Raw genomic sequence first — 13,545 nt, forward strand, 5'->3', positions numbered from 1 at the left:
GATTTTGCTTCTCGGGGACGTGGGAAGGGAACACCAGCACTGTTACATGAGTAGGGTCGGTAGCGGGGGCACCTGCCTTGCTTGCCGGTTGGCAGCCCACCCCTGCCCTGGAGGGCTGTGTGTTGGGAAGAGTTCCCTTGCAGTCAAGCATTTCGATGTGTCTGATCTGCCTCAATATTCAAAACAGTGGCTTTTGAAATAAATAAATAAAAAACCCCAAACAAGCCACTCCTGCCCATTGATATTCCCCTCACAGCTGTGCTTGCAGCATGGCTGGGGTATGAATGGACGCATTCCTCTTCCCCACGGCTTATCTCCACAGAGCAACCTCCGCTCTCCGACAGGCTTCAGCTTCAAAGCTCTCTGCTCTCAGGGCTTGGGGCTGAAATCCGACTGTCGGCACAGACCTGGCTCCAAGCTCTTCGTCTCTTAGGGCTGAGAGCCTTCTCATCCTCCCCACCCCCAGCTCATCCTGCCTGCGGCTCCCTCCCTCCTGGGAAGCCCCTTCCAGCCGGCAGATCCCTCCCCATCCCACTGCACATGCATGCAGCAAACTGGAGTTACCAGCCTCAGCATTTGCTGCTGCTCAGGAAAAAACCTCATTTACTCAATTGAAGCTTCCCTGTTGATTTAATTAATGCAGATTGAGACATGTGTTAAAACCTCCTTGTAATTACCGTCAAGCTGTCATGGGGTGGGTTTTTTTTCCCTTTTTCTTGTATTTTTAGGGAAAATAGTAAAGGCCTGGATTCACAACAGCTGAGGAAGGTCCACGGCCGTGCAAGCTGAGCCCAGTGAGAACCACACGAGCTCTGGTAGAGGAGCTCGGTGTCCAGCTGTGGGCTGCGATCCTGACCCCGAAGACCAGCGCGGATGCAGGTGCAGAGCTGACCCTGCTCCCAAGCCAAACCCGGGCAGCACCCTCTCGGGCAGAGTTCCCTAGATTCCTTTGATTGGTGAGTATATGCTTGGTTTTATATCGATTTTTCTATTTGGCAAATCAAAACTTTGCGCTGGGTGAAGTTCTGAAGAAAAATTAAGTTTCTTCATCCCTGAAGCAAATTGTTACCATCTAGTGCATCAGTTTCCAGGCTGCCTTGCACTGAAAACCCCGGATGCTCGCAGCCCCGAGCATCAGCTCAATTTTGTCATCTTCCCAAGCACCAGTTCCTCCCATGCTGGGTTACAGGGCAGGACCAGGGCTCTTCTGGATGGGCAGACCCTTGGGATCCAGTGCAGGGCACGTGCTTCCCAGCTTCAAGGTGCAATGCCACAGGGCTGGACAGCAGGCGTGATGCTTGCTGAGTTCCGTGGCCTTCAAAATTTAATGCTGTGGGCCAGGAGGGTTCCATTCTGCCAGCCATCAAGGGTATTTTGAGGGCACAACTGGTTTTTTGACAGTTTTCACTCTGCAGCAGAAGCCCCGTTTCAGGCTGGAGTGGTCTCTTGCTGACCCTAGAGATGATTCCTGAATAAACAGGAAGAAAGGATTGAGAAGGGAAACTGAGGTGCTGGAGAAGAAGGGGCTGTGTGAGGTCTCTCTAGTTCCAGGCTATTCCAAAAAAAGCCCCTGAAACAGATTGGAGGGATCGGTTTTGGTCACTATCCAGATTTCCCCCATTTTAGGAAGGACAGGCTGAGCTCAGCCCCAGCCCCCAGAGTGGTGCTGGGGGAGAGCAGGTGGGGGCTGGGCGAGGCGGGGACCCCAAATGTCCCATCCTCCTTTTTAACCCTTTGGCTTACGCCTTCCAGCCTGGAGCGGGGTGCAGGGAGGTGCTGAGACTGTCAGCACCCCTCCCCGGGTGACATGGCAGCACCGTGCCCCCCCCCAACACACCAGCCTCAGGATGCCTTCGTTTCCTCACATCAATAGTGGTTTTTTAATGACATCCATCACACAAGGCCTGGATTGGGATTTTTTGTGTGTGGTTTTGTTGGGTTTTTTTTTATTAAAATAAAGCACTTACATTGGCAATCGCAACATAAGGGTGTCTCTCTGGGTATTGATTTTAGCGTACGGCAGCAGTTTGCTGGTTTATTGCATAAAAGACAGAGATGTGTTTTTCGTCCAGAAAGGCTGGCTTTGTTTGCCCCTTCTCACAGCTGCAGTGGATGCGTCTGGTCTTTTTTCTTTTAATATATATATTGATCTATTATGAACTCAAATTAGTAAGGGAAAAGGGATCAAACAGCACTGAGCAAATGTTAAGTGCAGGTATTGTTTCCGTGCTGGTACTGCTGAGCGATTACAGGCAGTGGGTGAAGAGCCAGCGGGATGGAGCGGGAATTAACCCATTTTGATGCAGAATTGTTGGTGGAGATGGGAGGGGAACTGCTTATTATCCTGAGAGGAGCTAAAGTGTGAAAGCATAGACCTAGACCTTCTCATCGGACTGAAGTCAAAAGGTGCCATAAAAAAACCCAACACAACCAACCTGTTTCCTTGGTTCATAAATCCTGTGGGAAGAAGTATGTTTTATTCTGCCCATGGCGTCTGTCAGATCTCATCCAGAAACAGCACCTATAGATACTGCCACGGAAAAATTAGCTGTGGCTAATAAGGTCAGGATCTCCAGCGTTATCCGAGTGTGGGGCTGGAGGCAAAGAGGGGGGTGCGTGTCAGGACCCTGCCTTTCGATCAGAATTTGACCTTGCGCTGTCTGTCTGAAGGAAGCCAGGCACTTGAGAATTGCAAACCCACCTGCTCCCCAGGCAGCAGATCTCTCTGAAAAATCAGTAAAACCTGCTACCATCTGGCTGCGTACCAATTTTGTCAGTGAAACAGCTTTGGTAGCAAGTGGCCTGAGAGCTCTGCATTGAGCATTATTTTCAAATTTGCTCTTAGTGGGAACAGGCTCAGTCTGGGGGCTGTTACAAGCTCATTCATATTGTTTATTTGACATTGGGGAAGTCATATTCCTTTAAGAGGATTTCCATCCCTGAACTCCTCCCATCATGACACTTCCAAGCTACATTTTGTCTTGAAAGGGTGGGAGTATTTTTAACTATATCACGCCAGGGAAGTATTAATAGCACAATAGGCTTGCTGAGCTGCTGGTAGAGCTGAACCCATATTTTAAATTCAAGGAACTAATTAGGAACTGGGGAATAATTAGTGCTATACCCAGCTTTTCTTAACCTCCACTTCATTTTCAAAGAGCCAAAGCAAATGTCTTTACTGGAATCTTCTATGGCTGTTGAATATTTTATGGCTTCCCGATGCATTGCTATTCCATGTGGTTGTCAAAATCACACTGTCTCCTTTGCTCTATCCCAGCTGAAATGGCTGACTGACACTTTAGAAATCTAATTAGTGCATCTCCTGTTGGCTCACACCCGCCCCCCCCCCATCCCTTCATGTTTCTACCCCACCACTTGCTATCGCTGAGTGATGCAGCTCTGTGCAGCACAGTTATTTTTGAACCCTCGGCAGCAAGTTGTTTATGGGCTTCCTTGAATAGCAAAGCTCTGGGTGCTCCATATGGGAAATGCAAATTTGTGAAGTCTGGTTGGGAGCAGAAAGGGAGAAGCAGCGAGGGGATGCAGAGAAATGGGTTGAGGCTCCCGGCTCGGTTGGGAGCTATGGGAGCAAGGAGGGGGGGGAAGCAATGTGAGGAGACCTCCAGGCCAGCTTCACTGCGTGGTTCTGGATGTAGTGGAGGTGGGAGCCAGCATCCCCACAGATCCATCCTTGTATGTGGCAGGTAGCTGCCAGGAGAGCACAACTGCACATGGAGGATCCGCTGGTGCCGTGAAGAAAACAATCAGCTCTGAAACTGTACCCTCCCTTGGGAGCGGCCGTGGTAGCTCTCCCTGGTGTGAAGTCTCTGGTCTCTAATAATAGTTGGGCTTGTGCTGAAGCCTTTTCCTCACTCTTGCCTCTCCCCCGCCATCTGTTTTCAAGAAACTTGTGGAATTCATGTCACTGAGCTCTTATCCATATTTATTGGAGGGGCAGAGGCTGGCTCACAAAGCTAAAAGCAGGGAGAGAAGACTAGTCAGAGATATGGAAGAAGTTTGATCATGTGAAAAACTTATTTTCTTAGGAAACAAAGGATGAAAAACATGCCAGAAGATCTACCAGCAGGCTGGGAAGGGAATTCTGCTATTCCTTTGTCCAGGCTGGATCAAAGACACACCTCACTGTTAGGAGAAAGACCAGATCCCCTCCAGCAGCCTGGCTGCAGCCAGGGTGAAGATGCTCACGTGTGGCTCCCGCAGCCGCTGCCATCACTTTGGGGTCTGTCACCATTTCAGTGTGTTGGAGAATTTTTCACAAGGACAGCAGAGTGCTTGTGGGGCCTTTGTCTTTAGTTCATTAGAAGCTTACATTGTTTTTCTACTCCAGAGCTTTGTCAGCCCTCATCACCACGGTATTTCGATCTGATGCAGTACAGTCCTATAACTGCATTTGAAGAGGGGAGTATGACATTTCAGGGTTATATTGCTCCAATATCAAAGCAATTAAATGATATTTTCATCCCTCTTGCTGCAGGCGCAATCGCCATCTGTGGTGAGTGCTTTTACTTGTCTCGTTTTATGGAGGAATTAGATGAGTTTGAGGGAATTTCTCAAAAACCAAACTAACAATGGAAGCCAGGCACCCTGTTTGATTTGAAAAAATCATTTCCAACAGCACATTGGCAAGTGCAAATTTGTTCCTAAGGGAACATTTTCTTAATGGTGTTTTTCAGCAGAAATATAGTATCAGCCTAAACACCTCCAGTAAACAAATATCAATTACCTTAAACATTTCTTGCCCATGGAAGAGCTTTCATTGTGAGGGAGATGCTCCCTAAAAATCTTGTTTTATTCTTCAGTTCTGCTGAATCCTTGGCTGCACTTGGATTAAATATACTCTTATCTGAAGATCAGTGAGACTTTTGCAGCCACTAATTTTCATTTCGACACCTTTGTTGGGCAGCAGCACGTCAGTACAGCCCGAGTGAAGACGGGTAAGCTGCAGTGTGGAGAAACATTTGCTGAAGGTTAATACAGAGACTGAAAAACATGGATAGAAAGAAGTCTTGTAGCCCTTCTTTCTACCCCTGAGAACAAGTTTCTTTTAAATTACTATCTCCTCCAGCGGGTTATTTATTAAATCGCTTACACTGATTGACTCAGGTCAAATAGTATATTGAATTTCTAGTTTTAAAATGAACTTTGCTAATGCAGTGACTGTCACCAGTCTTAGCAAATACTTGCTAATATTACTTACCAAGGTGCTTCAAAACATTCCCTGATTCACAAATAAGCTGTCAGTCCATCCACCACCAGTGCTTGAGGGTGGCAATTTAATACTCAAGATTAAATATTTTTGCAAGTTAAAAGAGCTGCCGTGGGCTGAGTTGTCACCTAATTATGTCAGTCTCTTTGTGGGATATTTTGATAAACACATCAGAGGAGATGCTTTAATCTTTATGCTAAATCTGATCACGTCACATCCTAAATTCATACGTACAGGGAGTGAGACCTTGACTTATGTTTCACGGAGAGCTGAGCGTGTTGGACCAAAGCCTTGTGTTCTGCCTGTGCTGAGGACGAGCCTGCCTTGAGCGACCGGTGGGCAATTACAGCTGTGGCTGCGAGTTGCACAGGGGGAAGGATTTTAAGCGGGTGCAGTTATCACCAGCTCCAGGTGCATGATAGCCACCGACCCTGAGAATGGGTCATATTTGCAATTTATGGAGCCTTTGTCCCTTCCTACTCTGGGAATACCTTCTGCAGGTTGTGCTGTGGTCCTTTATTTTCCTCAGGATGCACAAATTCATCTGGCTGAGAGGGTTAGATTTGGGCTTGAAATGGTGTCTTCCTTCTCAAACGCTGTTTTGGGGCTCAGTAGTGACACGTTGGAGGAAATTTCTCATGCTGCTGCTTGCTTCCTTTTTGGAAAAAACTGGAATTATAGCAAAAAGCTTTTGTTGGTGATAAGGAATCCAGTAGAAAAAACCCATCACAGCCACAGGCTGCTAGGCTCAATGAGAAGAGTCTGTTTAGAATCACAGTAAATGTGTCAATAAACACAAATCAAATGCAAATTAAATAAAAGCTTTTCATATACTCCATTATTCTTGAGATCAGACAAAAATAAATGCCACATAAACAAACGGGTTTTATGAAATGTTCCAAAAATAAAACCGCTCTTGCAATGAAGCCAAAAATGAGATCGTCTCCATGCCCTTCCAGCTGCTAGGAGCTGTTACTTCTCTTTGTATCACAATAATACCCAAAGATTTTGGTTTAAATTGAAAACAGTTGTGGCAGGTGTTATAAAGGGGTTGCTGAAGAGCCTCAGCCTAAGTGACACGGCATGTAAAATGCCAGAGCTGAAAACAAATCCCGAATCTGTTTCCCAGCTCAGTGCCTCCCATCCATAAACCATGTTGCCTCTTAGCTAAGAGAGTGCTTATCTGAAATAAATGTTTTTGGCTTTAAAGCCAATCTGCTGCAAAGGAAGGTACGTTACATTCAGGTCTTTTTTTTTTTTTTTTAAATTTTTTCTTCCTCTTTTTTTTTTTTGTTTTCCTCCTCCCTCCCCCCACCCCCAACCGTAAGAAGCCCAGGAAATAAGATGGAAAGTGCTGAGAACAGACCCTGCATGACTCGTAGCTTTATCTCAGCCTGCACATCCCTTCTTCAAAAGCACTAAATGATATTTCATCATCATCTCTCCAGGGTGTGAGGATTGACTAAAGGCAGTCACACAGGTACCAAACAAAAAGCCCTGAGCCCAGGAAGCCTTGTTTCCTCTGGGAAATCCTGAGATCATCCCAGGATAAGCTCATTGATTTTACTAAAATGCATTAATATTAAAGCATCCAACACGCTGTTGAGCTGCACGGATGATAATTAATAAATGATAAAGTGAAACACAGGCTGATGGCATGGTCTTTTGGCTGCTTTGTCTTCCAGCAACATTTGATGCTATTTAATCCAAGCACTCAAGATGTTTCGTTTAAAAACATGCATGTTGCGTGTGATATCTACGCGTGTACCGGTGGTACTGAGCCAGGAACCTCCTGAATGTACCAGGCGTGATCCTGAAGGGCCAAGCAGCCACAGCATTTTGAATGTGAAATCCCTTCAGTTCCACAAAAACCTTCTACCATGCTGCTGGAAAATGGCTCTTCCCATGCCCGGCGAGCCACTCCGGCAGAAACCTCTCCCAGTTCGAGCAGCTCGGCGGCTGGATGTGGTTTCCATGGAAATAGACGTCAGATCAGCAAAAAACAGGGCAAGTGTTTAAAATAATCTCTGTTTTGAATGCTTTATGCATTTCTGTCACAATATTAACCTTCCTCAAGGTAGGATTTATTTTCTTTTTTTTTTTGGTGCAAAATCCTTGGTTTTAGGAGTGTGCACAACAAGGGTGAGTCCCCTCAGAAAAGTCCTTTCTTTGATGTTTAGGGTATGGAGGCTGCTGGGCTGGGCTTGCGTTGTGGCAGAAGATTTGTGCCATCCTTCATCCCTCTGCCTTTTGTGCCTCTCAACTCTTGGTGCGACTCGAGTGATGGTGGGATGGGAACCACCACGGGAGTGGCACAAAGGCATTTGTATGGAAGATTCGCAAACGCAGCCAGTTCATCTAAAGCACGTTTGCGAGCCATTACCCACAGGCTGTGGAATCTGCATGAACGATGGCTTTTCTAGACATGCTTTTGACTTGCTGGTGTCACCCCAAAGGAGAGGGTGGCCATGTGGTTGTACCCCAAAACACACTGCCTGCAGGGGCTGTGGGGCCAAGGCATTGTCAGACCCATAGATCCTCTGTGGGGTTGGCCTGTGGTGGCTGTGACCCTGAGGTGACCAAAGGAACATGGTGGTCATCTTGATGATGATCAAGAGCCCTGAGGTTATTGTGGCCCTCAGATAACTGACTGGCCCTGAGGTGACTATGCCCTCAGGCAGGTGACCATGGCCCAGAGGTGACCGTGGCCCCGAGGTAAGTGGTGATGACCCTGAGGTAACCATGGCCCTGAGATGATCATGGTCTTGAGGTGATAAAGGGCCATGAGGTGACCATGGCCCCGAGGTAAGTGGCCATGGCCATGAGGTGACTGTAGTCCCGAGGTCACCGAAAGCTCTGAGGTAGGTGGCTGTGGCCCTGAGATGACCAAGGGCCCTGAGGTGGAGTGGCCATGGCCCTGAGGTAACTGTGGCCCTAAGATGACTAAGGCTCTGAGGTGACTGTGATCTCAAGGTAAGTGGCCATGGCCCTGGGGTAACCGTAGCTCTGAAGTGACCATGGTCCTGAGATGGCTATGGTTCTGAGGTGACCATGGTCTCGAAGTAGAGTGTTCATGGCCCTGAGGTGACCATGGCACTGAAGTGGCCATGCCCTGAGATGGCCATGGTCCTGAGGTGACTATGGCCCTGAGGTGACCGTGGCTCTGAGGTGGCCATGCCCTGAGATGGCCATGGTCCTGAGGTGACTATGGCCCTGAGGTGACCGTGGCTCTGACGTGGCCATGCCCTGAGATGGCCATGGTCCTGAGGTGACTATGGCCCTGAGGTGACTGTGACTCTGACGTGGCCATGCCCTGAGATGGCCATGGCCCTGAGGTGACCGTGGCCCTGAGGTGGCCATGCCCTGAGATGGCTGTGGTCCTGGGGTGACTGTGGTCTTGAGGTAGAGTACCCATGGCCCTGAGGTGACTGTGTCCCTGTGGCAACCATGGTCTCAAGGTAAGCGGCTATGGCCCTGAGGTGACTGTGGCCCCGAGGTGACTGTGGCCCTGAGGTCAGAGGCCAGCCCCGAGGTGAGCCCCCGATCACGGCCCCACTGCTGCCCAACACCCCTGATGTGGCCTGTGACCCTGACAGCGGGGCCTTACCGGGCCCGCGCTTCCCCCCTGCCACGGTGGGAGACAAAGGGAGTCCCGCCACGCTGCGGCCCGGGGCAGTGGCAGCGGCGCGGGGGTCGCGGGGCCGGGGGCCGGCCCGCGGGGGCACGAGGCGTCACGACAAGGTCCCGCACCCCGCGACGGGCTCGCACCGGGCCGCGGGGGTCACCGCCCCGCACCGCCCCCGCCCGCCGCTGGCGGACTACGTATCCCGGCATGCAGCGGGTGTGGGGGGTCTGGGGAGGGAAGGGGGGGGGGCGCCCACCCCTCGCCTCGCCCTCCCCCCTCCCCCCCCGCGGCGGGCGGCACGTGCCGGCGCGCTCGGCCAATGGGGGCGGGGCGGGGCGGGTCACGTGCCATTGTTTGGCGCTTTTGTGCGCGGCGGGGCGGGCGGGAGCGGAGTGGGGCCGGAGCGGCGGCGCGGGCAGGTGGGTGCGCGGCGGCGGGGCTGCCCCTGCCTGCGGGCGGCGTGCGGGGCCCCGGCCCGCCCGGGGGATCGCTGTGCGTGGTGGCGGCGGCGGCGGCGGCGGCCCCCCCATCGGGTTTAGATAAGGTGGTGGTCGGGGGGTGGTGGGTTCACGGAGGTCCGGTGTTCCGTGGGGGTGGTGGCGGTGGCGCAGCGGAGGGGGGCTCAGGGTGGGTGGCAAGGCGTGGGGGACCGCGGGGGGGCTCCGCGGGTGCTTGGGGAGGGGGCTCCGCGCCTGCCTCTTTTGTCCCTTCGCCTGGCGGGCGTCGCCTGCCCGCCCGCTTTTCGGGCGCTGCGGTGACAAAGGGAAGGGAGACAATGGGGGGGGCGCCCCCAGCTGCCCCCCTGCCCCTGTCCCGCTGGGGAAGGGGGTGTCTATTGTCCGGGGAAGGGGCGACGCTCTGCGAGGGGCGACGCCCTACCCGCGGCAGCGGCGCCCCCTCCCCTCGCTGACAGGACCCCGCCATTGTTAGTGGGGAAGGGGCGGCGCCCGGGCGGCCGCTCCCTGGTGCCATCGAACGCGAGGACTCGCGGCAGAGCCCCGCTTGGCGGTGGTGGGGCGAGGGTCCCCGTCCCTGTGTCCCCCCCCAACCCACACAGCCCCCCCCCATCCCTCCCCTTCCCCGTAGCGGCGGGGGGCGGCAGGTGCCCGGATGTTACCGTTTGGCTCCGCCCTCCCTCGAGCCCCCCGCGCGGGCGGGCGCGCGCGCGCCCGCTCTCCCCGGCGGTTTGAATTCGGTGCGGTTGGGAGGGCGCGGGCGGGGAGGGGGTGGGGTCTCCGCCCGGCCGCGCCGCGGCCTCGGCGCCTATTGGTTGGCGGTGAAAAGGGGGCGGGACCGCCAGCGGCCGGGTGGGGTGCGCGGTCCCAGCGCCGCCCGTCCGAGACAGCGCACCCACCGGGCCCCCGCTTTACTGTCGGCTTAAAACATGGGGGCGGAAAAAAATAAAAATCCTCCTTTTGGGCTTTTCACACCGCTTTGTGCTTTTTTTTTTAATATTACGCCCTTATTGATGAGGGACGCAGCGCAGTGTGTGTGCTCCCTGTCTGCCGTGATGTGCAGCACCTGGCATCGGCTGCATAAATAAAACGGAATTTTTAAATGAGTTCGATGCGCACAAAATTTAAATCTTTGGTAGCAGCTGGAGTCCTGGCTGTTGTGTGCTCTATTTTAATTCAGAGAGCTACAGCTGCTATGCGCAATATCAGTGAAATATCTGTATGCTGCTAATTTAATGGTAAAATGGGAGTCTTTGTTCATGTATCTTAATTATGGTGGAGTAAAACAGGGACTGAAAATGCCCAACTACGAGTCGTGCGCACAGATCCTGCAACACCAATGATGGAGAACCTCTCCAATGTTCCTAGCAGCGTACACCAGCGTCAGCCCTGCAGACTGACCAGAATTACTGACTGCAGGAACCTGCCTGACTGTCTTTTGTTCAGCAGGTCTAATTATGCATAGCAGTTTTTATTAGGAGTTAAAAGAAAGGAAATTAATGTGCTTACTGTTCAAAGGCATGTTTCTTTGTTATCTAGGAATCCAGCTGATTGAAGTTCTCCCAGAGTTGGCTTCTGGAGTCATATTTTCTTGGTCATGGCTACTTCTGGTATGTTGTATGATGTACTAAATGGTCCTGTGTGGTTTGGGGTTTTTTCCTCTTAATTTCCTCACGAATAACTTAAAGTCTAATATAGTAAACTGTCATCACCATGCTATCTCTAGGCTGTTTTGGAGAAGCTGTTAAAACTGGGTGCTTGTGAAAACATACCAAAGGCCCTCTCAGACGAGGCTGTTAGCAGATGGGCTTCAGCTCATCTGCATGCCATCTGCTCCGTGAACAGAACTGACTATCATCAAGACATCTTAGTTGGACCAGCACACCAGTTCTCATCACTGACGCCGTGCAGGGCTGACGTGCCTGTTCATAGGTATTTGAAGAGAGAACGCTGGCTCATATATTTCTTTGAAAACTGGTTTCTATTCCTAGCTATGTCAGGTGCTTGGGTAATGTAGTAGTGATGAACAATTACACACAAAAATTGCCTGCCATGTTTTTGAATGGTGGTGCTGCTGCTTACAACAAAACTACCGGCTCAGATGCTGTCTCCTTAAGTGAGCTTTGTGGCATTGATGTTTTTTGAAGGCTATTGTTCAAGTTACCTAAGCCAGTTCCTGGCTTAAAACACTGCATGTTTGTTGGTTTTTGCCCGGCCCCCCCCCCCCCCCCCCTTCCTAGATATTCAAGTGAAGGAACTGGAAAAGCGTGCCTCTGGGCAGGCATTTGAGCTGATACTCAGTCCTCGCTCAAAAGAAGCGGTCCCAGAATTCCCTCTTTCTCCCCCAAAGAAGAAGGATGTGTCCTTGGAAGAGATTCAGAAGAAGTTGGAAGCAGCAGAAGAGAGACGCAAGGTAAATTTGAAACAGCTTAAGTGAGCACTGCTCAGGTAGTCTGTGCAAGTTGTGTAGTGTCTTTTTTTTTTTCTTGTTGCTTGGGCTGAATGATTAGCAGTTTGTATTACGGTAAATTAAGTATTAATTGAAATTTGTTGGAACCTCTGGGGTTCTAATGAACCTTTGTTGTGGTCTGCAGGGCCATAGCTTTGTTCCCAAGGTGATCTTGAATGGTGACTTGAAAAATTGGGAGAAAGTGTTTTGTCGAGAGGGGATGCTCTTAGGATGAAACTGGCTTTCCTGGCTTTGGCATCATAACAGACTCGTTTTCTCCTAGAAAATGTAGTGGTGAATCTAATGAGAAGGTTTGTGAAGACATTGTCTGACTTGATGTAAGATCTTGTTGAGATGTGTCTTGGAGCTCCTGACTCTGCAGAGGCTTGCCAATTGAAGTGCAGCCTCCTGTGTGACCTGAATCACAGTGATTCACCGTTCTGAGAAGCAAGAATCTTCTAGAAAAGACCTATCAATGTTAACGTTAAAAATATCAATGTTCTTTTTTCCAGAAAGATCTCATTTAACAAGACTTGCAAGTATGACAGAAATGGAACTTTCCTGTTAGTTTGTAACTGAAATATGGGTTATGTGGGTGGTGGGAGCACCAGAGAGCTCTGTCCTGCATCACAAAGTTATGCTGTTCTGCAGTAAAATAGAAAATCTTGTCTCTTGGGAGTTGTGAATAATTCGACTGTAGTTGTCTGGGTAGCTCATCTGTGTTATGTTCAAAGCGTGCATCCTCTGTTTTGTTAGTCTCATGAAGCAGAAGTCTTGAAGCAGCTAGCTGAGAAGCGGGAGCATGAAAAAGAGGTGCTTCAGAAAGCAATTGAAGAGAACAACAATTTCAGCAAAATGGCAGAGGAGAAGCTGACCCACAAAATGGAAGCTAACAAAGAAAACCGCGAGGCACAAATGGCTGCTAAACTGGAACGCTTGAGGGAGAAGGTGGGTGTAGAGTCCCAGTTTCCCTTTAGGAGAGGGTTTATTCATGCTTCTTACTTTGAAAACTGGTTAAATAAAGCCAAGTAAACGGCCAGGTGAGGGGGGGTGCTATGAATAGACAGCCATCCTGGGCGTTCAGTGGTGGTCTGATCTTGCAAGATGATAAATCTGCAAAAGACTTTGCAGAAATCCCCTTCTTGGGGGAGAGGGGATGGATGGAGTTAGAGCAGTGTCTTCCTTCATCCTGTAGCCCACGCCTGCAGGTTCCTGCTGTAAGCCAGGGCTTGCTGTGCCGCCCGAGCCCTGCCTTTCTGCACCTGGGCAGCTAACTGCTTCCCTGCTGTTGTCTTTCAGGACAAGCATATTGAGGAGGTCCGAAAGAACAAAGAAGGCAAAGACCCTGGTGAGGCTGAAACTGACTGACTTCATTCTGGAAACTGACTCTCTCCCCCTCCTCTAAATATCCAAAGACTGTACTGGCCAGTGGTTTTATCTTTGTTTTTGTTTTTTTTTTAAGTTTTTAGAAACTGATGTAGAACTGTAAAATTAGATCCAAACTGTACACTTTCTTTGGGGGCTAGAGGGGAGACCTTACATGTTTCACTTTTTCTAAAGTGTTGTCTTTCCAGTGTAGCTATCTTCTTGTTGCATCCTTTTCTACTCCAGTGTGCTTGCCACTGGGTTGATGGCTAGTACTGTATCAGCTCTGTAAGACATTTGTGAAAGGAATACGTAGTATACTGTTCCATGCTGAATATGTTACACTTCAAAAATCTGACTCTGTCCCAGTCTGCTAAAATACTGCTGTAACTGAGTGACTAAATAAAGCTGCACAGTGCTGTTA

General features: G+C 50.2%; 1 protein-coding gene and 1 long non-coding RNA gene across 3 annotated transcripts; one reads left to right on the plus strand and one right to left on the minus strand.

Annotated features, from left to right (window-relative positions):
* Positions 1-3,926: 3,926 nt before the first annotated feature.
* On the minus strand, positions 3,927-10,040 carry LOC130145737 (uncharacterized). 2 transcript variants are annotated; one of them, XR_008820656.1, is made up of 3 exons: positions 9,970-10,040; positions 4,745-4,960; positions 3,927-3,974 (listed from the first exon to the last, which is right to left on the minus strand). It is a non-coding gene; the product is annotated as an uncharacterized LOC130145737 (long non-coding RNA). The 2 variants fall into 2 exon arrangements; XR_008820655.1 differs by lacking the exon at positions 9,970-10,040 and having other exon boundaries at positions 4,745-5,298.
* On the plus strand, positions 9,188-13,545 carry STMN1 (stathmin 1). The gene is made up of 5 exons (XM_056330998.1): positions 9,188-9,271; positions 10,847-10,917; positions 11,548-11,720; positions 12,513-12,704; positions 13,056-13,545. The coding sequence occupies exons 2-5, from the start codon at positions 10,905-10,907 to the stop codon at positions 13,122-13,124; spliced, it is 447 nt and encodes a 148-aa protein (XP_056186973.1). The 5' UTR covers positions 9,188-9,271; positions 10,847-10,904; the 3' UTR covers positions 13,125-13,545.

Source organism: Falco biarmicus, chromosome 3, assembly GCF_023638135.1.
Source record: "Falco biarmicus isolate bFalBia1 chromosome 3, bFalBia1.pri, whole genome shotgun sequence".
NCBI lineage: Eukaryota > Metazoa > Chordata > Aves > Falconiformes > Falconidae > Falco > Falco biarmicus.